Genomic DNA, 27,916 nt, shown 5'->3' on the forward strand with positions numbered 1-27,916 from the left:
TCAACGGCCTGATTGAGGACTTGCAATGATGATTATTTTATAGAATGGACTACTACTCCCAGAGTGCTTTGCGAGTTGGACATCAGCTGCGTAGCAACCGCTCGTTCCGTCCGCCGGCTGTGTGCGGCCTGGCGAGTGTTTACTAATAACTGGCGGCTGAGGGCCTGGCTGTATCGGCCATGTTCAAAGCGCTATCCATTAGTAGCTGGTTGGGTGGGTCTAGCCAGCCCGAATATGCGGGAGCCAAGGAGGAGAGGTTGTCACTTATACCGGTGGAGGATTGTGAGCCGCCGTCCGACAAAGTAATGGAACCGGGACTCATTCTGGGCCAAGCCAAAGGGATGGGAAGTGAGTCACTTCAGTGGGGTGAAAGTGGGCTGCAAGGTGGCACGGCAGGAGCGTACTTTAAACTTTGAACCTGACCCGTTCTTCATTGTCCAGTTTAGTGGGACGCCCTCGCTTGGTTCTACTCTTACCTATCCAATCCTAGCCAGAGAATCTCCAGCAATAATGTCTCTTGTCTCACTATTACCTCTGGAGTCCCCCAAGGGTTTTGCACCCCCCCCCTTCCTCATCTATATGCTTCCCCTTGGTGACATCGTCCGAAGACATGGCGTGGGGCTCCACGTGTGTTCTGAGGGCACCAAGCTCTACCTCTCCACTGACTCTGTTGTCAGCCTGCTTCTCTGACATCCAACCCTGGATGAGTCACAAATTCCTCCCAAAATAAATATTGGGAGTACCAAAGCTGTTGTCTTCGGCATTCCCCTCCCAGGCCACTGTCTCAAGCTGAATCAGACTGTACGCAATTCGGCAAACTACTTGACCGCGAACTGAGCTTCCGACCCCATGCTAACTAATATCTTAACTTGCACCAAGACCCGTTCACCTATCACCCCTGAGCTCACTAATCATTGGCTCTTGGTCTTGCTGTAACCTCCTACAACCCTCCCAGATCTCTGCAATTCTGCGCATGCCGGATTTCCATCACCCCACCATTAGTGGCCGTGCCTTCAGCTGTCTAGGCCCTAAGCTCGGGAATTCCCTCCCTAAACCTCTCTTCCTTTAAGTTGCTCCTTAAAACCTACCTCTTTAACCAAGCTTTTGGTCATCGGACCTAATGTCTCCTCCTTTGGCTTGGTGTCAATTTTTGTCTGATTACGCTCCTGTGAAGTGCTTTGGAATGTCTTACTATGTTAAAGATACTATATAAATGCAAATTGTTGTTGTTTCCTTAGCGCTGAATTCCCTTTGCAGTGACCGTTGCTCACAAACATTCCATTATAAAGCACTGCCAATTGTATGACATACTGCAAGTGTCACTCATTAGGAGCAACAGTCTGTCATTGATTATGGATTAAAATATGACCTGTTTCCTTAGCCATCACTTATTAAGTGGGTTTGCAATCTGTGTCAGTACTAACCTTTCCCCAGTGATGACAGCTTTGCCATTTAGAATGCTATTTAAGGAAAAGGGTGAAGGAAGATTCCAGGCCTATTATAACATGTAAAACCTACGAATGAGACTCATAGAAAGTGCATGTATGTGGCTTCAGATAAGAAGATGATCAGAAAATGCTGGAAACACTCAGCATCTGTGGTGAGAACAGACAAGTTAATGTTTCAGGCATAGTCCCTTCAGGGTTTTTTTTATATAATATGTATATGTGTATGTGTGTGTGTGTGTGCGTTGCATACGAGGAGTCAAGACTAAGTGTAGTCTTCGAATGAATTAGGGTTTGATTTTATAAGGGATAACTGGACCAGGCTGTGTAGATAGAATCTATGACTTTTAAATGGAGTAAATTACGTCTTTATGTTTATATATCCCCATGATAAATTCCTAGGTCCACATTTTTATAATGGAAACTGCTTGTATAAACTTATCGTGCAGTAATTACATCCACTTGCCAGTGGTGCAAAACCTCCAGTGGAAGGAGACGTAATTATAGTGTGACAAGTTTACATAGGCAGTTTGCATTACAAATGTGGACCCAGGATTTATAATTAGGATTACTGACAGGGAGAGCACACAGATGTAGGATTTTTAATATATAGATAACATTAAATACAGTTAAGATATGAAGAGTTTATTCAGACTCCCATACTTAAAGAGAAAGAGAGGGAGGAAAGAAATGTCAAAAGAAATGCTGTTACCCTTTTATGCATTTCAAAGTGTCTGGTTCAGAATTATTAGTGAAGGCATAGAAGCATAAAACCTGTCTACACTCTCAGTTACTGTTTGTGGGAAGATGAAAGAAAACGTGGAGGGGAAAATTGTACACTAACAAAATGAAACAAAACTTCAAGAATGAAATAGTATAGTCTTGGTATGTTTCACGCCACATTGATGTTAGGAAATATTTTGATAACGCAAGCCATTTCATGTTTCAGAAACTTAAAGATATAATATTTTGCCTGCGAAACCTATAAGTAAAAGACATTTTTAACATAAAAATGTTGAATCAAACATTACTGTGTCTTATTTATATGTGTATATATATATTTTTAATTACAGATTACCTGCGTAACGTTGCTACATCTGCTACAAAGAAAGTATCGGAGTCAATGCGAGACACTGCCCAAACAATAAAGAAATCTGTAGAGGAACATAAAATAGACAATCTCCTTGACATGGTTTGAACAACTACAGTATTGCAAGAAAATATGTTAGAACAAGGTTTTGAGCTATAAGTTGGATTTTCCACTGAGTGGTGAAGATAGTGTGCTAGTTCCTTATGTATTTACCTGGTGAGAAATGTTCATTCGGTAAAACCATTTCACAGTAGTGGTAATGGGATAGCATTGATAATATAGAGGTTTAATTTCTTTTACACACATTTGTTCACCTGTTAAAATAGTTCAGACAGGAATTAAATGCATTAACTAGTGCACTATACATAGTGCTCAGAGGAGATAGGATTATTGACTCTTTGTGATTTTCATTTTTGCTCGTTGTACCACACCCTCCACTGGAGTCATGTCCTCTGACATCTGGGCATGAACTGAATACTTGTAGGCCAGATGACCTATCTTTGCCCTTTCTGTTGGTGCTGTTTTTTTTTGACCTAACAACTGGCAAATTACAGCTAATACAACTGTACAAAAATTACAGGATTGACTGCTGGTGGTAGAAAATACTTGTGGCCATTAATGTTTAGAGTTACAAGAGTAGTATAACTTTTACGATCCACACACTGCAAAATCAAGACCTATAGATTTACTTTTCAGGCTCTTTTGTGGACAGCACTGCCACGATGTGTACGTCAGTAACAAAGTTACTATGACAGAAAAATTGTGAAATATGGGAACAATGTTTGTCCAAGATTCACTGTACACATAGGGATTTTACAGTGAGATATTTCTGTGGTACTCCTCAACTCATAAGGTCTGAGCTGTGTTTATTATTGTGTAGCAATGGCTCAGTTTGCCACAAATTAACTAAATTTCCAATGATAAACCTGTTTTTTTTAAAAACGTGTTGTAGCAAAAGAGCCTGGGCTCTGTGCCGCTGAATTTGCCTTTTTGTTTACTAGGTGCTCCATACCAAAGTTGAATGGCCTCATAACTGCAGTATTTAAGATACAGAAGTTCAAATGAGTTAACCAACTATTCTTCACATATTATACAAACAATTCTTGGCTCATTCATGTTGTAATGAGGATAGGGTATCTGGAAACAATGGGGGAGGACACAATAATTATAGGAAAGTGTACTGCTGTACCGCTAGACAACCAGTACCCACACTGATGAACCTGTAGTGGGAGACTGCAGTAGAGGGTGTTCTTGTTATAGTTACGTCAGTCGGTTACACAGAATCTAAGGACTATTGTAATTATCATAGTATTGGGAAAAATTGTTTTATCAATACCAAAATAATAAACCAAATGGGTAACTCCAATTTTAAAACAAATATACAATCTAATTATTCCCATTTTTCTCCCCTGGTCTCCCTGTTTCACATACATTCTGTGGTAGGAGGATGGATAAGTGACTGTTCCTAGACCTCCCCCAAACATTATTGAATGAGCAGCTTCGAGGTGCATAATAGTAGTCTATGGACAACTCTCCCAATTCCCTTCTTCCTTCTGGGGATGCACCAAGCAGAGCAAGCCATTTGGTTCCACTTGAGTCTATTTCACAGCAACTCAGCTATGTTTTGAACACCAGCGCAATTATTACCCGGGACAGTCCTTGCTATGAGCCAGCTTTTACTTCAGTAGCCCACCCCCCCAGCTCTATTTAAAATTTGCACCCGAGCAGATTGAGCGATGCATCTGACTTCCTCATCTTCCCCATGTTGCTCCCTGCAGTATCCCCACATGGCAGTTCCAAATCAGAAAACTGTTGAGGAAGCAAAATGGAGAAAGAGGCAAGAAACAAGAGTAAGAAGGAGGAGAGGCAAATACATGGATGAAAGTGATGGAAATTTATCTAGCCTACACTTGGGGTATTTCAAGACAATCAAAGTTGAATTGAGGAATTCAGCAGCATAGTGAATCGTACTGTTGTGGCACTGAGCATTGAAATGCCAGAATACTGTAAGGGGAATACAGATACTGAAATCAAGCAGTGGCATAAAAGAAAGAACGTGCATTTATATCGTGCCGAATCATGTTGTCAGGCCATTCCCAGTGAATTACTTTTGAAATGTTGTCACTGTTATACAGGCAACTGTGGCAGCCAATTTATGCACAACAAAGTCCCACAAACGGCAACTGAAGTGAATGATAATTACACTTTATTTTTGGTTGAGGGAGGAATGTTAGCTAGAACATCAGGAGAACTGGCTATTCTTTGAATAGTGCCACATGATCTTTTACATCTACCTGAACAGGTAAATAGCCCTCACTTTAATGTCTCACCCAAAAGACATCACCTGCTCAGTGCTTCACTAAAGTGGCAGCCTGCTCCTGGTGTGTGATTTGAACCAACATCCTTCAGATTCAGAGGTGATAGTGCTGCTAATGGAGCCAAGGCAATGCTGAGCCAAGTTGTAAATTTTCACCTACCTAGAAGCTGCAAAGATGCTACCACATTTGTATGCATCTGATGTCCACACAAGTATTTTCCAGCAGGAACAAAAGCAGAAAATTCTGGAATCACTCAGCAGGTCAGGCAGCATCTTTGGAGAGAACAGACAAGTTAAAGTTTTGGGTGCAGACCCTTCTTGAAGAAAGGTCTGCACCCAAAACATTAACTTGTCTGGTCTCTCCACAGATGCTGCTGAATGTTTCTAGCAGAACTCACTGGAAAGCAATCACGAGGGGAACCCTAATCTGGTGGTGTTTTTTCCCTTCCCCGTCATAGGGACACTGAGGCCAACTGTAGAGTCCTGACTGTTGCAATGACTTAATTCCGCTAAATTAACACAGGCCAGAGATCAATCATTGGATTTCCCAAGTCTGTGTGGCTTAGTGCTGCAACACTTGATGCATTTACTTACTGAGTAACATTTATTCCAGTTTAATGATGTGTCTCTTTGTAGTAAAAATGTTAAGGTCGTTGGAAGCAAATAATATTGGTGGCTGTTTTTTATTATTGTATAACTGAAATTTTTGATTATCCCGCTGCTCATGCAGTGCCAGCTGTTTTCCCACAGTCCCCAAATATCAGTGTGCACATCGTTTTAAACCTTACAAAAGTCCCACAGTTGTTAGGACAAATGCCCTACTGTTGACAGTGCCTCTGCTTCAGAAAAAAATTCTCTTCCACATACATACTTTTTTCACATTTACCTTGAGCTAGGAAAGTTTTGCAATCAGTACACACTTAAGGAGCAGATGACTGGGACCCAGGCCCTCCTTATGGTTAATGTTTGTCCTTGAACATTTCACGGTTTAGTGGATTCAACCATGTGTAAATAACAGACTTGTCATTGCTCAGCAAAGCTCGTTAACCTTTGTTAATGTTGAAAATGTTCTGTAAAAAGCATATATATATTTTAAATAGGTTCCTTTATTAAGAGTTTTTTTTAAATTGTTTTGCTCATTATGCAACTGAATAAATCAAAAGCATTGATTCCTTAATTTTGAGATTAAGTAAGTATGGTTTAAAATGATGCTGTTAACTTAAGTGTATAAGAAATTATAGATCATTGTTTGTGTTCAGTATTTGGAAAATGCAATTTTTAAAAAAAAAGTCCCTCCTTTTTCTTCCCCCTCACTTCAGCTCCTGTTTTCTTCCCTTACCCCTCTTCCGCTGAAGGTAATAACTCATGCTGGGGTATAGCTCCATGTACAGTAGCAAACCTCTGGTATCTTGGCCAAATGGTCATTCTTCAATAATATTGACAGGCTATTTTTGTTAGGGGGGTATTGTAGCTGGGCCCAATCCTATCCAGACCAGCACTTTCCAGCAGGATCGCTGGATAGCAATTAGGAAGGAGACCCTGGTCTGGTGCTTTTGTTTCCCTTCCCTAAACAGGGACACCATACTGCTGTCGTTGTTCCCTTGATTGAGATTAGTTAACTCACCGCAAATGAGAAATTGAACCTGAGTCTGCCCTAGTCTGTGCGGCTTAGTACTCTATGATTCAGTGCATTTACTTACTAAATGGAGTCCATTTTAACTGGGGGCAGGTTTGGGGCGGGCGGCCCCCACGGGGAGTTCAGCCTGAGGCCCAGGCCGTTTTAACTCCCGGGCCCCATTTAAATTATCCAGGATTATCTCCTGCCCGAAACCATCGGGAGTGACATCAGGGCCAGCAGGCAAGAGCAAAAATTAACTCTGGAGCCCGAGGCCATCAGAGACCAAGGGGATGGTCCCCAGCATAAAGTTAGTGTTAGGCAGGGGCTTTGGCAGCTGATGCTGGAGTTGGGAGAGAGTGGCAAGGCTGGGGAGGCCCAAGGACTCTGCAGGGCCCGGAGGAGCACTCCTGCTTCTCCTGGTCCGCAGGGATGCCACAGAAAAGTAACTTTTAAAATATTTACCATGGCCTCTTCCGGCCACTCTGCAACTCCCGCAATGGTTCAGTCTGTTGGGGGTTGGCCTCGTGCAGGCTTCCCAAAGGCCGAAGTTAAAATGCCGGTCCAGTGCCGCTGACGTCACTGGGCTACGACGTTTAGATTTAAATTAGGCCCCCACCTGCCTGCGGCAGGATCCTCGGCTGAAGATAAAATGTCGCCGGGCGGGAACGATGTGCCCTCGGGCCAGTATGTGAACGTGGCAATTTTAACCTCTCCCACGCACTGTTCCCGCCAGGTGGGGGTTTAAAATTGACCCGATTGAAGGCACTATGAATACGATAATGTTATCAGCCAATGCCTTTTTGTTTTTGTATTTTTATAGATGTGTATTAAGCCCATCAAAGCATTTGCTACTGATCGAATAAAAGTTATTTTTAATCAGCTTAATGCTTCTTTTTTTATCACTTATAGACAATTATTGGAGATTTCAAAAAGGAACAAGAAAAATTTGTAAAGGAACAGAAATTGAAGAAGTCAGGTACTGTATTGGTTCATTTCAAAAAATGGCCCATGCTTGTGTATGAATATTGTTAAAATTCTAACTGATGACTCTCTTCCAATATTAGATCTGCTTTTATTGTACTTTCAAAATCAGTGAAGTGGTCCACATTGTGTGTCTCTTTTTAAGCTCATGTTAACATTAGTGTCATCCATTCCAACTATCGTAATCTTCATTTTCTTTTGAGAGACCTTTAGTTTCTTCTGGCCACTCTGCGGGAGTTGCAGAGTGGCCAGAAGAGGCCATGGTAAATCTAACCTCTATGGTTAGAAAGAGGTGCCATTACACTACTGGGTGTATTCTATAGGCCACCAGCTAGTGGAAAGGATAAAGAGGAGCAAATTTGCAGGGAAATTATAGAGGGGTGCAAAAGCCATAGCGTAGTGATAACGGGGGTTTCAACTATCCTAATATAGACTGGGATAACCGTAATATAAGGGACAAAGAAGGGGAGGAATTTTTGAAATGTGTTCAGGATAACTTTCTCGACCAGTATGTTTCCGGCCCAACGAGGAAGGAGGTGGTTGCTGAACTTGGTTCTACGGAATGAGACGGGCCAAGCGGAGCATGTGTCAGTGGGGGAGCATTTAGGGAGCAGCAATCATATCATAAGGTTTAGTATAGCTATGGAAAAGGACTCTGACCACTCTAAAGTAAAAATACTCAATTGGAGGAGGGCCAATTTCAATGGGATGAGAACAGATCTGGCTCGGGTAAGTTTGAAACGAAGATTGGCAGGCAAACTATAATTGAACAGTGGGCAGCCTTTAAAGAGGAGATGACAGGTGTCAGGTTGATAACACAAATGAGAACTAGGCAGAATATAGAAAGTTCAGCGGAGAAGTGAAAAAGGAAATAAGAGGGGCAAAGAGTATGAGAATAGACTAGCGGACAACATAAAAGGGAATCCAAAAGTCTTCTACAGACATGTTAACAGTAAACAGGTAGTAAGAGGAAGGGTGGGGTTGATTAGGGACCATAAAGGAGATCTACTCGTGGAGGCAGTGGGCATGGCTGAGGTACTAAATGAGTACTTTGCTTCGGTCTTTACCAAGGAAGAAGATGCTGCCAGAGTATCGGTAAAGGAAGATATAGTTAAGATACTGGATGGGCTAAAAATTGAGAAAGAAGAAGAGGTACTAGAAAGGCTTGCTGTACTTAAAATAGATAAGTCACCTGGCCTGGATGGGATGCACCCTAGGATGCTGAGGGAAGTAAGGGGGAAGATTGCGGAGGTACTGGCCATAATCTTCCAGACACCCTTAGATACGGGGGTGGTGCCAGAGGACTGGAGAATTGCAAATGTTACACCCTTGTTCAAAAATCCAGGACAGAATTAACAGTCACTTGGATGAGCGTGGATTGTTAGAGGCAAACCGTGTTTAACCAACTTGATAAAGAGTTTTTTGATGAGGTAACAGAGAGGGTAGATGAGGGCAATGCAGTTGATGTTGTGTATATGGATTTTCAAAAAGTGTTTGATAAAGTGCAACATGGTAGGCTTGCTATTAAGATTGCGTAGTGGTGAACGGTTGTTTTTCGGACAGGAGGGAGGTATGTAGTGGTGTTCCCCAGGGGTCGATGCTGGGATCGCTGTTTTTCTTGATATATATATTAATGACTTGGACTTGGGAGTACAAGGCACAGTTTCAAAATTTGCAGATGACACAAAACTTGGAAGGACAGTGAGGAGGATAGTGATAGACTTCAAGAGGATATAGACACGCTGCTAGCATGGGCGGACACATGGTAGATGAAGTTTAATGTGGTAAAATGCGAGTAAAAAATGAGGAGAGGCAATATAAACTAGAGGGCACAATTCTAAAAGGGGTACAGGAACAGAGGGATCTGGGAGTATATGTGCACAAATCGTTGAAGGTTGAGAAAGTGGTTAAAAAAGCATACAGTGTCCTGGGCTTTATAAATAGAGGCATAGAGTACAAAAGCAAGGAAGTCATGATGAACCTTTATAAAACACTGGTTCGACCACAACTTGAGTATTGTGTCCAGTTCTGGGCACCGCACTTTAGGAAGAATGTGAAGGCCTTAGAGTGCAGAGGAGATTTACTAGAATGATTCCAGGGATGAGGGACTTAAATTACGTGGATAGACTGGAAAAGCTGTGATTGTCCTCCTTGGAACAGAGAAGGTTGAGAGGAGATTTGATAGACGTGTTCAAAATCATGAAGGGTCGAGACAGAGTAGATAGAGAGAAACTGTTCCCATTGGCGGAAGGGTCAAGAACCAGAGGGCATAGATTTAAGAACCAAAGGTGATGTGAGAAAAAACTTTTTTACACAGCGAGTGGTTAGGATCTGGAATGCACTGCCCGAGGGATGGTAGAGGCAAATTCAGTCATGGCTTTCAAAAGAGAACTGGATAAGTACTTGAAACGAAAAAATGTGCAGGGCTACGGGGATAGGGCGGGGGAGTGGGACTAGCTGGATTGCTCGTGCATAGAGCTGGCGCAGACTCAATGGGCCGAATGGCCTCCTTCCGTGCTGTAACCTTTCTATGGCTCTATGGATGGCATTACAAACTGTTAACTTGAACCTTAGAGACAGGTACTTACCACTGTATTTCATAGAGACTGTGAAGGTCTTGCAGTACAAATAAAGAACTTGGATTTATATAGCGCTTTTCACGTCATCAGGACATACTTTTGAAGTGTAGTCACTATTGTAATGTAAGCAAACTATGGCAGCCAATTTACATGTAGCAAGGTCTCGTCACTGAGATAAATGACCAGATTTACTGTTTTGGTGGTCTAGGACAAGGGATAAATGTTGGCCAGGACACTGGGAGAACGCCCCTGCTCTTTTTCCATCTTGTACCTTGCCCAAATGGTCATTCTTTATTAGTGGGACTGGGTATTGAATGTTGATAGACTATTCAATAGTTCAACCAAACTTTGTGCCAATTTTCTCCTGGTTTTTATACGTGCAGATTTCCAGCATACATTTCCGGATAGCAATCCAAGCAGGAAACTTGACTTCCCACTGCTGGAACGTGAAATACTGTTGTACTGTTCCCACTTCTCTTGCTCAATGTTGCATCTAATGTGTTATCAAAGAGGGTGGAGCTGTGGGAAGCTTACTAAAGAAGTCATTTTTTTACATTCCTTTGACCTTGAACCATAAATTAAATGTGAAATGGTCATCTTGTCGTGTGCTTAAAATTATTTGCATAATTAGAAATTTAATTTGGTGCAGTTGAAAAATCATCTAAAATTAGGGCTTTATGTTGTTTTTAAGAAAAGATTTTCAATTTTCTCCTCCTCTCCTGAATGTGGTGACTGTTGCTGCATTAGAGTTTTATGTATGAACCTAGACAGTGAGTGTTGTCAGGCCATTTGACCATGTCAGGCATAACGGATAACCCCAGTTCTGCTCTCACTGAAGCAAATGCACTTTCCCACAGGAGGGTCACAGGATATCAATCAGGAGTGGGATTCCTGGCTGTTATTCTTCCATAGCACAGGGACACTAAGGATGTAAACTTTATATGTACCTCCCTCCCTCTCTTTCCCCCCTCCCCCCAAAAGAATCCGTGGTATTCAGCTATACAGCCTACAACTTAGTACTACACCAGGTGGTAGCATTACATACTGGACCACTGAGGGAGCTGCACCATAATATGAAGAATGATAATACCAGTGTAGAAGTGGTAACCCTATTTTCCAAGCGTTATTTCCAACTCCTCTAGGTCAGTGTTTTCCGTTAGTAAATATCCCCAGATATTTAATGAAAGTAAGAGTTAAATGCCATTCTCCTAACTCCTCTCCACTCCTAATTCTGCATATTGCTCATTTAGTGGGCTAATGAAAAAAAGAATAAAAAGTAAAAAAAGAACTGCTGCTTATTCACCATTTGTTAATGTGGTTTTCTTTCCAGATTCAGCACTTCCACCATGGGCTGGATATAATGAGGAGATTGTAAGACAGCAAATACTCTCTCTGTCTACAGTAAGTTACTTACTAAAACTATTTTAATTCCTTTCCCCCAAATTGGCTTGACATTTTCTTATTTGCAACCAAGAAAATAGTCAACAGTAGACCATCTTAAAGGTTAATGACACTGTGAATCAAAATCCAATTGTAATGCCAATAATGGCCTTTTCATTTTAGTTGGCACTGGGTTACTGTTGGCATTACAATTGGAAAACCTAGACCATTAAGAAAATGTATTGTTTCCGTGTCTGTGATCTTGAACACTTTTCAGCGCTTTCTTGCACGTTGATTTACAGAAGGAGCTAATGAGGTTTTTAAAGTTTGTGTCACTGTGTTTTGTCATTGGCCAGATCAGGAATAGTACCATGAATATTGCATTGTTTCAGATTAAGTCAGCACTACATTCAGACCTTAAACACGGGAAATTACACACTCCATGCTAACAGAGGCATGTGGTATTCTTTTTAGCGAGACAAAGCGGGTAATTTTAATCCCCAAGGACGGGTGGGTTGGGAGCAGGTGGGAAGATAAAAATTATGAAAATGTAAAATCTCTGAACTCCCTCCCCACGATCTCCTGCCCCCTCCCCACGATCTCCTGCCCCTCGTTGGGTGGGAAACCTGCTGAAAAAATTTAAAATAGTCAGGACGCACAGGAATCCTGTACTCCCGGCTTTCCCATCCGGAAATCCTCCCTCCACTCTCTGCGCAGACCCAGTAAATATCAGAGCCAAAGTTTTTGACAAAGCGAATGCACTTACTGGTCAACCAAAAGATCAGTTGGGATATGCTGTATAATAAATTTAGAAGAACTTAATCATCAAAGTCAACTTTCATTGAACTAAATTCAATGAAAGACTGGAGAGTAGGAAGATGTGAAGAATGTATGGCTGATTAAAGTCTTTCATGCACTTGTACACTATAATGTGTGTGGATAAGCCGTAGGTACTTATGGGTTGGAGAAGGGCATTAATCTTTTTACACTTCAAAGGTAACCTTCCAGTATTAATTATTCTAGAGTCACTTATATTCTGAATGTTGATACATCGAGTTACATTGAAACTACTGCACAGAAACAGGCCATTTGGCTCAGCTGATCTGTGCCGGCATTGATGCTCCACTTGAGCCTCCTCCCTCCCTACTTCATCTAACCCTATCAGCTTACCCTTTTATTCCTTTTTCCCTCACGTCTTTATCTAACTTTCCCTTAAATGCATCTATTCTATTTGCCTCAGCTACTCCTTCTGGTAGCACATTCCACATTCTTACTACTCTTTGGGTAAAGAAGTTTCTCCTGAATTCCCTATTGGAATTATTAGCGACTATTTTATATTTAATATTTATGACCCCTATTTTTGGACTCCCCACAAGGAAACATTTTCTCTACGTCTACCCTATCAAACCTTTTCGTTATCTTAAAGACCTCTAAGAGGTCCCCCCTCAGCCTTCTCTTTTCTAGAGAAAAGAGCCCCAGCCTGTTCAGCCTTTTCTGATAAATATATCCTCTCAGTTCTGTTATCATCCTTGTGTATCTTTTTTGCACCTTCTCCACTGCCTCTATATCCTTTCTATAATATGGAGACCAGAACTATGCACAGTACTCCGTGAGTTATATAGCTAATGTGGCATGGAACTAAACTTTGAACTCAATCAAAAAAATCTAGACCTGTAAGAATTAGTGTACTTATTTTGCTTTTCCAGGAACGTCGGAACTTTCTACGGGACCCTCCTGCTGGTGTACAATTTAGTTTTGATTTTGACAGTATAGCACCTGTTGCCATTGTGATGCTTCGGGAAGATGAGCTGTTGAGCAAAATGCGTTTTGAGCTAGTGCCAAAACTGTAAGTGAACAGAAATATCTATATTTTCTTTCCATCTGCTAAGTAATAACATTCCCAATTAACATTTGTGCAAATGGGTAGCTTAAAGTTGTAAAAGTCATGTATGTTTGTGCACGTCGGCCACTGCGTTTCAAAGTGTCAAAAGTATATATTTTTAAAATTTGAATGAAGTCATTTCATGCTGGATTCTTTTAACTTGGAGTGAGGTATTTACAACCACATGTCAATCTGCAAACTTTCTCTCCAGCAGCAACTAACCTGCTTTGGTATTATACTATATTAGTAAATTATGCTAATTTACATCAATTAGATTTTGGCGCCTTAAACATGCCAAACCTCAGCAACAGAATAATACAATGTGTGTTACATAGTATAAAATAATGTCTCACTTGACTTACTGTATGCAATACCATGGGAATTAGTTCACATATAAATTTACGAAAGAATATAGATTTATATCCATATATTATTAAATAGCTTGAGTAGGTGTGCACTTCCTGTCCACAAATCTTACCTCTTGTTAACATTTTTGGTAACACTCTTGCCATTTACCATTGTAAATTACTATGGCAACACTTCCCATTCAACTGCATCAATGTAGTTGCAGAAATAAAAACAGAAAATGCTGGAAATACTCAGCAAGTCAGGCAGCATCTGTGGAGAAAGAAACAGAATTAATGTTTCAGATCGAAGGCCTTTCGTCAGAACGCCAGCACTTGCTGTCCGGAAAAATGGGAGCAGTGGAGCATGTTAATCAAAAGTAGTTGCAGACTTTGGCCTCTAGGTGGCTCTATGAAACTAGCATCTGAAGTCTTGTACAATTCCATTGTTGTCTTGTATGTTTAAAAAAAGCTTATATCCCTCAACTGACCAAGGGCAATGCCACAGGCAGTTTGTTAGTACCTTAGCTACAATGCAAACTGCAGTTATAGAGTTGGGTGCCGAGTATAAATGTATGTGTGATTTGTTGCATTTATACAACTCTAATTTATATACAAAATCATTGTGAACTGTGACTAAGTAATCTGTCCAGCTGAATTGGGTCCTAAATACCAGGGAAATGAGATTAATTAATTTGATAGTTTTAAGTAAAATAATTTCAGAACCAACAATTTTATTAAAAAAATATAAGTTTAGCAGAAATAAAAGAATAACAAATCATCAATCTATGCTTACTGTATTTAATTTTATTATCTTCGACCCCTGCTACAAACTCTACCCTTGCCACCGATTCCATCCCCCTCCCCGGCCACTGTCTCAGGCTCATGTTTAAATCCCTTCATGGCTTTGCCTCTCCCTATCTCTGCAACCTCACCAGCTTAACAACGTCTCCTCCTTTCCTCTGACTCTGGCCTCTTGTGCCCTCCCTCTGCTCCACTGTTAGTGTGCCTTCAGCCCTATGCTCTGGTATTTCCTCCTTAAACACCTCCCTCTCCTCCTATAATTCCCTCCTTCAAGCCTATCACTTATAGCAAAAGTACAGTTATCTTGCAAAGGGAAATAAATGCTCCATTTAAGGCTTATCAAGTTCCCTATTTACTGTCCGGTTCTATTAATCTCTCCATTGTACTGCTGAGAAGATTGGGCATTGGAATTTCCACTGAGTAGTAGAAAAGGTATTTTTGCACAGTAGCTCGTAATCACACAGCAAACATGCCAGTATAAATCCACATGTGCCAATAATTTTTTGGCAGAGTTGTCAATTGCAGTGCAGGTGATTAGATCACTTACTGAGTGTTTACTAATTTATACAGAGCAAAATTTAATTTGATATGCTATATTTTGTATTTGCATTCTGATCAAAACCCAGTCCAGGCCACATTTTGCAGGTTGTATTACACTTCTTATGTGGCAGAGATTAATTGAGTTCCCTGCTGTAATCGGAATAGGAATTGTAATTGGTAAAAAGGGTTGAACAATGACATCTATTAAAATCTGTCACATCATCAATGCCAAAACCACTATCCAGCATAAGGAAAATATTTTATAACTGCAGCATATCCTTATTCATCCACCAATGTGAACTAAATCTTCATGAAGACGTTGATATTATTGGCAAAAAGCTTTTCAAAAGACAGGTAGGCTTCTTATTATTCCAAATTTCCACTGCCGTCTCCCATCAAGTTGACATCCAAAGGTGCTTTGATAGGTTTGTTGGTAAGTGAACTGCCCATATGGCCCAGGAAGGTTTTAGACTTATTGTGCTGTGTTAGTTGATCTTTGCTAAACTGGTGTAATAAGTAGTCTCCACTACAATTGAACACACTGCTGGGCTAGGAAGGAGAGTATAAATCAGCCACTATTACCATTTATGATGGAACGAGCCATTCCTGGTTACCATTAAAAAAAATCAGAATATTAAACATTTTTTGTCGCACACTTATTGACATTGTGGAGCTTAGTTTTGCTTCATGATGTGCACTTGAAGCTTATGAAATCCACAAAATTAATATCTATTTCTATGACTAGAAGTATGTTTTCCATTAACTTCTATTTCTCTCTTTACAGTGTAAAAGAAGAGCAGTTCTGGAGAAACTACTTCTACCGAGTATCTCTCATCAAACAATCTGCACAACTCTCATCACTAGCTGCTCGGCAGTTTGAAGGCTCCAAAGAAGAGTTGGAGTGTTTGGAAAACAGCACCACAGCGACAGGTGATCACTCTTATTCGACTCTTAAATCGGAATAACAAACGGGGTGACTTTTTGCTTTGTATGTCTTAACATTATTAGTGCATTTTCTGTGTGCTCTCTCCACACACAGACCAATAGCACTCAGTGGCTTTGAGAGGCAAGAAAATTGACATTCAAACTTTTAAAATACTTTCTACCATGTGAGCTGATACAGTTTTAAAATGTCATTTCTCTTTATATCAGATTCAACTCTGTCAAAGACACCTCCACTCCCAATGAAAAAACAAAATGAATCTGTAGAGGTAGGTTTTATTGTGTTTGTCTATAAAACTTGTACATTTTCGTGTTTATTTTGTGTAAGTTGGATGCAGTAGTCATTGAATTACAAAACATAACCAGCCCCTGGTTACTGAGTAAATGCTTCATGTTGTATAACACTGATATGTAGCTTTGATTCTTAGTTTGAGCTGAGTTGACAAACGGATGATACAATTAGCTTCAGTATTTACTTTCTGAAGTGGGTATGTGGATCCCAGATGAGGTCAAGATTGGGTCCAGCTGTGACCGTTAATATAGCCCACCTGCAGTACCCACGCACTCATGTGAAGTATAAACACACTTGGGATGAGGTACTGAAGGGGAACTGTTACCCATAGAAGCATTAGTCATTATTTTTAGAAGAGGGAGAAACAGAGGAGAAAATATATAGATTAAAGTAAAATTTATTACAGTAGTACCTTGTTTTGTTTGGAATTTTCAATTCCACATTCAGCTTGTATATGTAAATAAAATCAAGAGAGTGCAAAATTGATGGGGAGCAAATTCCTAATAAGGTTGCAATATAAGTCATTTTTGCCAAAACCCAATTCTTTTTTCATTAGGCAATATTAGTAAAGCCATTTATTAGTACACAAGTCTGATCACCTAGAACTTTTTTTCATTCCAACGCATTATGAATACAGAACAAAATCAATTACCTTAATATTCTTATGATTTTAAAAAAATCATATTGCTGCTAATGTGTATAAGCAGCAAAACATGCTTCTAACAAATTTGCCTAGATGTGGATATATTATATACACTCATCTCTCCCAAAACCTCCTGTTTGAATCTCTCCAGTCCAGATTCCACCCTTTTCACAGCACTGAAATAACCCTAGCTAAAGTCCTGAATTATGTCCTCTGTGATCATGGTGCATTACACTTCCTTGTCCTTCTCAATCTCTTGCAGCATTCAGTATAGTTGACCATGCCATCCTCCTCCAATACCTCTCGACTGTTGTCCAGCTCCATAGGATTGCCTTTGCATAGTTTTACTCCCATTTATGCGAACATAACCATAGCATCTTCAGCAGTGTGCGCATAGCCCACCTTTGCCCTATCTTAGCCCTTCTACCACTGAAACTCTTATACATGCTTTGATCACATCCAGACTTGACTTCCAGCACTCTCCTTATCACCCTTCCATCCTCCGCTCTCCGCAAAGTCCAACTTGTTCAAAACTCGGCTGCGGGTATCCTGTCCCACACTAAATTCTACTCACCCATCATTCCTATCCTTACTGGCCCACAATGCATTAAATTTTAAATCCCTCAACGGCGTCTGGCTTCTCCACTTGTCCTTTTCAAAACCTTCTCAAAACCCATTTCATCAACCAAGTTTTTGGTCATCCCTCCTAATCTCTCCCTTCCTGGCTTCTTGCGCTTATCTGTGAAGCACCGTAGCACATTCTTTACTTTAAAGGCATTATATAAATGCAAGTTGTTGTCATCTAGTATCAGGCCTTGGTATACTTACAAGTTCAAATTTTGTGTAAAAAAAAATTAGCTAAATTTAAACTTTGAGATCTACGATAGTGGGCAATTGTGCAATGTTTTCCAGTTGTCTCAAAATAACCAACCATTCAGATTGAGTTAAAATAGAATATAGTTGAGCTGTTTAACCAATATAATTGGACATGTAGAACACAACATTGCCACTCTGCTGCTAAGGGTAAAAATTCTGATAGTAAACGTCAATTGGATAGGGGGGCTGGGAAATAGGGCAAATATGCTATACATCTAAACCTCGCCTGGTTCTAATCTCTCAATCTTTTCCAGTCGTTCTCACAAATGTGCAACATGAGCTCTCACACAAAGCATGCAAGGAGCTAATTAAAGTAGCAGCTCTCATAAATTAATTTAAATAGCTGTCATATACAAATTCCTGTCTTTTCTGCCAGGAATATGCTGACAACATTGTGAGATAATGTAAGATGGGTACTGAAGCCCGGCCTTTGAGAGTTGGAGTCTTAAAGATGTGGCATTAGGAATTGCTGTTATTTGGAATAGCTTTTGCTGCATTTTGATTATTGCATTCCTTTTGCTTTTGGTGAGCTCTGTTTTGCTTTTTTTTTGTTACTGCTCTGCCATCAGGCTATTACTGCCAGCTGCTATTTTACTCCTGGCAACTGCATCTCTGAGTTTGGGTATTCCTTTGGCACTCAGATTTGGATGAGTCAGAGGAGTGGTGAGGAGCAGCAGCCTCTTCCCTGCCTATTCCTTTTGCTTCAGCTGCTGGGCACTCTTACTTTGGCAATTTTCCTGAGTCCTGAAATTTAGTTGTTGCGTTTGCATCCATGACCATTGGACATGGAGACTGCATTTACTTGTTTGGTCACCTCCAGCTAGGCATTTCTGACTGCCTCTGATAGGAGAGTGCTCCTCAGTTCCGAAATGATGGAAGGTGTCGTCGACAGTGCTATCAAGCGGCACTTACTCACCAAAAACCTGCTCACCGATGCTCAGTTTGGGTTCCGCCAGGACCACTCGGCCCCAGACCTCATTACAGCCTTGGTCCAAAAATGGACAAAAGAGCTGAATTCCAGAGGTGAGGTGAGAGTGACTGCCCTTGACGTCAAAGCAGCATTTGACCGGGTGTGGCACCAAGGAGCCCTAGTAAAATTGAGGTCAATGGGAATCAGGGGGAAAACTCTCCAGTGGCTGGAGTCATACTTAGCACAAAGGAAGATGGTAGTGGTTGTTGGAGGCCAATCATCTCAGCCCCAGGACATTGCTGCAGGAGTTCCTCAAGGCTGTGACCTAGGCCCAACCATCTTCAGCTGCTTCATCAATGACCTTCCCTCCATCATAAGGTCAGAAATGGGGATGTTCGCTGATGATTGCACAGTGTTCAGTTCCATTCGCAATCCCTCAGATAATGAAGCAGTCCGAGCCTGCATGCAGCAAGACCTGAACAACATCCAGGCTTGGGCTCATAAGTGGCATGTAACATTCGCGCCAGACAAGTGCCAGGAAATGACCATCTCCAACAAGAGAGAGTCTAACCACCTCCCCTTGACATTCAATGGCATTACCATCGCTGAATCCCCCACCATCAACATCCTGGGGGTCACCATTGAACAGAAACTTAACTGGACCAGCCATATAAATACTGTGACGACAAGAGCAGGTCAGAGGCTGGGTATTCTGTGGCGAGTGACTCACCTCCTGACTCCCCAAAGCCTTTCCACCATCTACAAGGCACAAGTCAGGAGTGTGATAGAATACTCTCCACTTGCCTGGATGAGTGCAGCTCCAACAATACTCAAGAAGCTCGACACTATCCAGGACAAAGCAGCCCGCTTGATTGGCATCCCATTCACTCCCTTCACCACCGGCGCACAGTGGTTGCAGTGTATACCATCTACAGGATGCACTGCAGCAACTCGCCAAGGCTTCTTCGACAGCACCTCCCAAACCCACGACCTCTACCACCTAGAAGGACAAGGGAGCATGCACATGGGAACAAAACCACCTGCACGTTCCCCTCCAAGTCACACACCATCCTGATTTGGAAATATATCGCCGTTCCTTCATCGTCACTGGGTCAAAATCCTGGAACTCCCTTCCTAACAGTACTGCGGGAGAACCTTCACCACTCGGACTACAGCGGTTCAAGAAGGCGGCTCACCACTACCTTCTCAAGGGCAATTAGGGATGGGCAATAAATGCCGGCCTCGCCAGTGACGCCCACATCCCACAAACAAATTTTTTTTTAAAACCCTATTTTGCTGGTGCTCAAGGGCAGCCTCCTCAAATGGGGCAGTCTTAGTTGCTACTCTTCTCACCTCCATTCTTCCTCCTCACCAGAAATGTTTTGCGGTACTTTTTGCTTGCAGACCCCGTTTAAATACAAACAGCAACCCTTTAAAAGTTGTTTCTTCACTGGCATTTCCCCCGTTCCTCCTTTTTCCACTCCCCGCCACCCCCTCCTCCTCTCCACCACCCCCACCCCCCACCCGGCAAAGAGCCATTCACAAGTTCTCTGCTCCTGGTCCAATTGTTACAGGGAGCATGAAGAATTTATTCAAATAAGTTGGCTTCAGGATTTATGTTCTCAGCTACATTTATAACATTGCTATCACAGAAGGGAGGTCATCACTGTATGTAATGTTATTGATCAGGTGCCTCCATCTCTAAATACAGCACTTAGTGTAGTACCGACCTATACAGATGAAGAAGATCCCAGTTATGATCTCAGTCTGTGCTGGGTTAGTTGATCTGAACCGCAACCGTGCTTGGGATGCCAAGATTTGGCCTATGCTTAGGAGGGAAAAATCGCCCCAGGCTCCTGCTTCTGATTGCTATCCAATGAACCCTTGCTCAAAGATGCGTGTGTGGATGTCAAGTGAGTTTAGGGTCAGGCTCAGGTGTGATGGCTCCCAGGGTCATATAGCCTGGCAACATTCCCTGGCTAGGCATAAAGAAAGGGAGACAGTCATATCTGATCTTGTTCAGAGTCTTGGCTTATAACAAAACTGGGTAGATGGCCAGAATTGTTTTTGTATATTTTCCAACTATTTATTGCAAAACATTTTTTTTCTTTTAAAGATTCATCCTTCAGATGAGATTTCAACAAGTCCGGTTGCTAGTGAGTTTGTGAGTGATGCATACGACACATCATTCCTAAACCAGGAAGACTTCTTGAGGGGCATGGAACAATTAGGCATGAGTGGTGGTCAGCCAATACCTGTTGAAGATGGTAGGTGTAACAGAAAGCTATCAAGTTAGATCTTATTTTATTTAAGCTTGTCAGTCCTTGGACAAAGCAAAAATGGTACACATTCTTTGTTTGGCAAAAAGTAAAACAATGTTATTTCTGGGTGTGAGTGCCCGAGGAAAAGACATTGTCTGTTTGAAATATCAATAATCGCACATATTGTGCCAAAGCTTTGTTCAAAAATGTACCCGTAGAGTAAATAAACTGCATTAATCTTTAACTGAGTACTATAACTCATGAGAGAAAGTTACAAGGCAGCATAAGCTACCCCAAATGACTTCAATGTGGTACTCACCATTTTGTGTCTGATTCTGAAGCCCTATAGTTCAATTTTAAGAACACAATTTCTTGTAGTGAGCATTTATTTTCACAGTATATCAGTCTAAATACGACGGTAATTTTAAAAAAATGTGTAACTCTTTCTTCAAATGCGGGCGGTCGCAGTAGTCCAGTCATTGGTAGAAAACATGACGTTTTAAATGCGAGTATCTGAAGCAACTGTGTCGTTCCACTCATGCTGTAGGACAGCTATAATTATTTCTCTCCTCTGGATGAGTGCGCTATCTTGTTTTTGTACCCCAGGTACAATACTGTTACACGTTATGTTCTCTTGTAATGAAAAGCACCAATAAACAATTCTTCAGTTTGTAATTACAGCTAACTTATTCTTCTAACACACTTAGTTTAGCAGGAATTCTGTTCAGTTGCCTTTAGTATGTTTATAGAGTTTTATTACATTTTAAAATAGGCAATTTATAAAAACAGGATACCCAAAGCACTCTTTGGAAAGTGCTCCCATAATCCTTCTGATCTCATCACTTATTATGAGGACTCTAGAAACAACATTGCTCAATAATTTTTGACATAATTTATTTTTTAAATGCAGTCTTAGTCTGTTAGCACAGCTATCTCTTAAATTCAGACTGTCAGTATACCCTAAGTACTGATAATTATTCATACATGTTGCTCACACAGATCACATTCCATTTTCAGTATTTCAACTATCACACCTAAATCTTTTCTCTGCTCCACCCTCTTTAGTAAATGCACCATTCATTGTGAAATCATGTTTGTCCTATGTAACATCGTTATATGCTACTTTACTAACATTGTCACTTTACATTTCTCAAAGTTAGGTTCTGGGTTTATTTTATCTAGTCTTTTTACAATTTTTGCTTCTCTCCTCCCCTCATGAAGATATTTACTGTTCTCATAAGGTAGCTCCTGCTGTCGCTAGCCTCCTAAATAAAGCTGCATTGTAGAGCATCATCATGTAACATCAACATGTTTTAACTTGCAAATCGAGGTTCCACCTTCTCTCTGTTCAGCTTGAACAAAATATTAAATATATTTTCTTCTGGGCTGGTATTTCACAACAAAATTCATGATCAGTGGTTTAATTCAATTGCTGTTTATTTTTTAAAATTTCCCTCAAATGTCTCCCTTCCTTTCTGATTCTACACTCTGGCTGCCATATGGTACTTTACCCGTTCTTAATCTGTGAGCCAAGTAGTTGCGTGTTAGTGGGTTATTTGACCATTGGGGCATCATGATGTTGTCCTTATCCAAAATGTACATTCGAGATCAGGCCCGTGGCTGATTCTTGTTTTCTGTCTCTCTAGCCCAGGGACATTAAGGCCGACTGCAATGTCCTGTTGTTTCCCTGGCTGAGATCAGCTAACTCGCAGTACAGAGATTAAAACTGGAATCATCCTAGTTTGTATAGCTGCTTTATACTGGCACTTGCTTAGGTTGGATTCTGGAAGTCCAGCATCTGTGAGCCAGCTCCTAGATTTTACACTATAAATCTCCACAGTAGAATTGTAGACCATGAAAAACTGATTCTGCTGCTGAGATAAGGGGGATAAGGGAACTAGATTTAATAGTGTAAACTCTAGGAGCTAGCTCACAGATGCTGATCCCCCGGAATCTGACCTAATCAAAACCAGCATAAAAGCAGTTAAATACTCCATTCCACACAGGGCCATGCACTTACCAACTGAGTATCTTGATTGTTGTTTAAAAACTTGGAATGTGATGAGATTAAGCTAAGTCTGTGGTTGCCAGTACACCCCAATTTAAGTCTAGACCTTCCATGCTTCATGTTACAATCCGGACTTTCCCATGACATTTAATTTCTGTTCACAACAAAAAGGCAGCTTCCGTTCATAGGATACGGGTTTCGATTCATAGGAGACTCTGTGAGTGGGAGAGTTTGGCACAGGACTAACATTTACTTCTTAATGACATATTGCACTTGAGACCAGGTGTGGAATGCTCACCACATTTTCCTATCTACTCCATACAGTGGTAAATGCCACATTGACAGACCATTACATGCAGATTTAAAATAATCTTAATAATTTATGCATGCTATTATACAGGAGCAGGAAGACATAGCAAGATACTAACAGTACAGATACTTAGGAAAAAAATGAAGTAAAATATGTCCACAAGGGATTTAATTATCCTTTTTGTATTTCCCTCATGGTCTGATAATCTGCAGGTCTCTTGGATGAAATGTAGACTTTCCAGTGCGACGTTGGTACTGAGTGATATGAAATGCCTGCCACCAGGCGAAGCCTAGCTGTCAGTGCACTGAAGTAAAAATTACAGGAAGAAGTCACAGCTCTTACATAATTTCTGTCTCTTCAAAGACAGACTCTTTCAACTGAGTTCAAAGACATTATACAAAGGATTGTTGCATGCCATACTAATGAGCAATTTGACACACAATTTCTAGGCTATAAACAATGTTTATCTTGAATTTCTCCTAGAACAAGGCCCTCATTATTTGCTTAATTACCAGATTGATTTGACCTGTTTTCCCATAAACAACCTGACTCCAGTCTCCATTTTAAAGTTACATGAGGAAAGTCAGCTTCCATTTTAACTCGAGTTATTTTGATGCCGCAGGACATAAAATACAGAGATTTTCCTACCTTCACACACTTTGAATCAGATAATCTTAGCATTTTGGACAATATGGATTGCATGAGTAGGCGAAGGAATACTAGAGAAATGGAAGTATGAAGTAAAGACAAAAAAAATTATATTTATAGCCAGAGCAATAAGTCCCAGTGACCTTTGCAGTCACTGGGGAACATCACAACTGAGCCTGATCCTGCCCTCACCTGGGATACACACATGGATTTTTTTTTAAATCAGGAGTTACCAGATAATGATCTAGAGTGAGAAACCTGACTGATTTTTTTTGGCTGCACTCTAGTCCAGTGGTGCTAAGCCTGGTTATAGTTGACTTAGTAATTACATTAATCTTTGTTTGTAAATGTTCCACAGATTAATCACTTTTCCTGTTCCAGCAGATGACATTCCAGAGTGGGAAAAGGAGCTACAAAGAGAACTGCAGGAGTATGAAATTGTTGAACAGAAAGGAAAAGTCAGTGATGTCTGGGAGAAGGAAATTGAGGAAATGCTTCGAGAAGATGATTAAGGGCCTCGCAGTAGAAAACATGATTCTATATTACACGGGTTCCACTTTCCTGAGGCAGTGATTTTTGTTAGATCCATTGTCTCAAAACATTTCTAAAGAAATACAGAATGTTATCAATAAATCTGTGTTTCTTTATGGTGGGAGTTAAGCTTCAAATCTATCTCAGCACCACTAGCTTTATTATTAATGCTTTCAATACTGTATTTTGCACTTTTTGAAACACACATTTTCTATTATAAATACTGATTGGTTCCTATACTTTTCCAATGATGAAAAACCATTTTAGAAATGTACGGTTCTATAAGTGTTGTAGTTTGTTTGCAGTTTGCAGTTTTCAATTGTAGCCAAAGTACTGAAGTCATTTCTTTTATTACAGTATTTAACCTCTCCATAAATTGATTTTTTTTTTAGAACACATTTGCAGTGTAAATTTTTCTCTTTGCACCTCCAAGCCAACACACACGGTTGCCCAAAGGGACCATGTTGACATGGCACATTGGTGTTCCAGTGTGTTGCACCACCATGGTGAGGTGCAGGATTCCCCCAGTTTTGGACCATTTAAGAAAACATCAATTGAGGAACCCATAGGAAGAGCTACTTTAAAGAGCCAACATCCTGTTGAGAACTTCGATCAGTGACTTGGGCAAAGATGGTTTTGTGTTTTGTTTTCAGGAGAAGCTTTAGAAGCGGGTTCAGAAACTAGAGTTGGCTTCCCAATGGCACAGACAGGAAGGTCCCATATTTGATCCGTGCTGCTTGACTAATCTTAGATGGGAGGACCCTAAAATATTGACAGATTAAGTTATTTGTTGCCTGTGAGGGGTGGAATTATTCTGCTCATGCATAAGGGACTTTAGTAATATTATGTAACTGAAATGTATATAGGGCTGACCAGTGTTTATTGAATTTAAAGGCCTTACATCTTCAAATACAAAATACACGACTGAAGTAAATGTGGTGTATCTGATTTGATTTTCTTTGTTCTACCCTTAATGCCTTATATACATGGTGTAATATTTATGGTTGCATTTAGAATTATTTTATCTTTTTACAAATTTCATTATGTACATTTTCACCCAAAGATTCACCACAGGGATTACCATTTGGAGCAAGTAGAAATGAGAAGGTAATTCACCCACGGACTCCTTCTCATGCCTGTTAGAAACTGGGTAGCGCTCTATTAGCAAGGCCTTGGGATCAGATCAGCTGCCTGCCCTCTGAACCAGGGAGTGGAGTGTAGGGTGGGAGAAGGGTTAAAGAAATGTTTAACATTTTTTAAAAAGGTGAAAAGTGAAAATAAATGCCTTGTAAAATTTGAAATCTTTCTTTTAGCAGTTTTTCATTTACCTGAAGTATTTTTGAATCATTGTTATGGTGGGAGGGTGGGGGTGCTTGATTTGCTTTGTGACTTGCGGTGGCTGGACAAGGCTTTGTTCCTAACCAGTAAAGGTCTGCTCACAGGATTGGTCATTATACAATGGAAGTATATAATGGGGGTGGAGTGAAGACCCATAATTATTCTTGTGAAATTTTGTAACTGATTTAGTTCAAGAGTTGCAATGCTTTGTGCAGCGCTTTAGAAATTGTTAAAATGCAGGGTCTTATTTTAGTTTTAGAGACTATTTGATTGAAGAGTGTGGAATTCAAAGTTGATTTCTGATGTGTTCTTTTCTGAATGGCCTAGCAGTATTTTAACAAATGCATTGTGCAAAATGTATGAAGAAAATATAAAAGTTTGAAAGTTAACTATTGCTGTTTGTCACAGCTCAAATTTTCTGCTAAATTTACAAAACAAAAGTCAAAAAGGATATGTAAAGAAAACCTAAACAACATGGAGTAAAACATTCTGCTTCTGTGTTCATCAACACACAGTTTTCCCTCCATTAAAGTGACTGAAAGGAAAATTGTGGGCTGGAAAGCACAGAAGTGGAATTTCTACCCCCATCCCTAGTTGAACAGAATAACCAAATGCATTCACAGAAACATGCAAATTCAACTTGTGTGGGCTGAGATGTTTTGGATTACCATAAATATGCCAAGAATTTATATTTTTGACAAGTGTTTTATGATTTTTGCCTGAAAGGAAAAAAATATATAATGTATTTTTCCAACCAAGTAGTCAAATATTCTGTTTACAAAATTGTTTTCAACAAAGCTTTCTCCTTCTTGAGCTGCATTTATTTTCTCTTAAATCTGCTGAAACATGGGCTTGATTTTCAAAAAGTACAGTTCTTTTTGGAAATCCATTTCAAGAAATTTGAGGGTATTACAGAACTTAGCAATTACTACGAAATTGTTCTTGCACATTGTTACAACAGTGATTGCACTTCAAAAAAAAAACTTATTTCATTGGCTGTGAAGCACTTTCGGGCGTTCAGAGGTCGTGAAAGGCGCTATATGAATGCAAGTCTTTTTAAAAAAAATAATTTGTACCAATCTTGCTGAACACCAGGTAGAAAGAGTTGCATTTATATAGCACCTCTCATGACCCCAAGATGTCCCAAAGCGCTTTACAGCCAAAGTACTTTCAAAGTGTAGTTGCTGTTGAAAGGTAGATCAAGATCTGGTCAAGTTGTGGAAATTGCAATGTACAGATATGGAAAACCTATTTTTACTTTTTATGTAAAAATGACTCAAAACAGCCATTACTGGGGAAAATTTTGCTTTTTAAAAAAAAAAAAATTTTTTTTTGCAAGCTGAATGGTTAATATGCCACCTCCTCTGTCACTGAGCCATACAGATATGGGATGTCCCAAGTTGGGTTTAGTTAATTGATCTCAATGTAAACAGCAGTGGGAGCACTAAAACTCGTCTCTTTGTCCACAACTATGGATGGTAAAAAAAAAGCCTGGTTTCCAAGCCTCCAACTGTTATCATTGACCCCTGCCAGAAAGTGCATGTGTATAAACATTGGATGAGGATAGAATCTGGCTTCCCCTCACCAGCAAACAGTCAAATAGCTTACCAACATTCACTGCCTTGGCATACATCTGAAGAATAGCCACTTGAGCAAGGTATTGGAGGGCAGCCAGTGCCCGTGGAACCTTACCCCACCATGAGCAATTAGCTTCAGGAGAGGTAGAAAAATTGGGAGGGAGGGACGAAGAAAATTTAAAATGTTTTGTCCCGTGAGAAGGCTCCACGGCAAAAACATTTTTGAAGTTAGGTTTTTGGACTCTTCTTATGTAGTAGGGAAATTTGCAAGTCTTGCAATTCCACAGATGCAACTTTAGACAACTTGTAAACATAACAGCACTACGAATGTCATTTAAAGAATAAGTTTGTTCCATAAATAGTTCTATGAAGAGACTTTTGAAGATCAAGTTCATGATCCAAACCCCAGAGCCCACCTGTGTTTTCTTCAGTACAAATGCAGCATGTTTTCTCACTTTGTGTATTTATTAATATATGTTGTACATCTTTCCAATAACTGCTTCTGTGTAATCTGAAAGACTATTTTACACTGGATGAAAATGAAAGATTGTTACACAAACTATATTGTCATTGTGATTTAATTAAATATATATGTGTTAA

The 27,916-nt window shown here is 40.4% G+C and overlaps 1 protein-coding gene across 3 annotated transcripts; it reads left to right on the forward strand.

Annotated features, from left to right (window-relative positions):
- The first annotated feature begins 82 nt into the window (after positions 1-82).
- LOC137342657 (synapse-associated protein 1-like) lies at positions 83-27,916 on the forward strand. 3 transcript variants are annotated; one of them, XM_068006712.1, is made up of 9 exons: positions 83-348; positions 2,519-2,637; positions 7,380-7,446; positions 11,361-11,431; positions 13,117-13,256; positions 15,765-15,910; positions 16,133-16,191; positions 20,760-20,910; positions 24,252-27,916. In XM_068006712.1, the coding sequence occupies exons 1-9, from the start codon at positions 180-182 to the stop codon at positions 24,380-24,382; spliced, it is 1,053 nt and encodes a 350-aa protein (XP_067862813.1). In that variant the 5' UTR covers positions 83-179; the 3' UTR covers positions 24,383-27,916. The 3 variants fall into 3 exon arrangements, with proteins under 3 accessions (XP_067862813.1, XP_067862815.1, XP_067862816.1); XM_068006714.1 differs by having other exon boundaries at positions 24,255-27,916; XM_068006715.1 differs by lacking the exon at positions 83-348 and adding an exon at positions 359-1,600.

This window comes from Heptranchias perlo, chromosome 26, assembly GCF_035084215.1.
Source record: "Heptranchias perlo isolate sHepPer1 chromosome 26, sHepPer1.hap1, whole genome shotgun sequence".
Lineage (NCBI taxonomy): Eukaryota > Metazoa > Chordata > Chondrichthyes > Hexanchiformes > Hexanchidae > Heptranchias > Heptranchias perlo.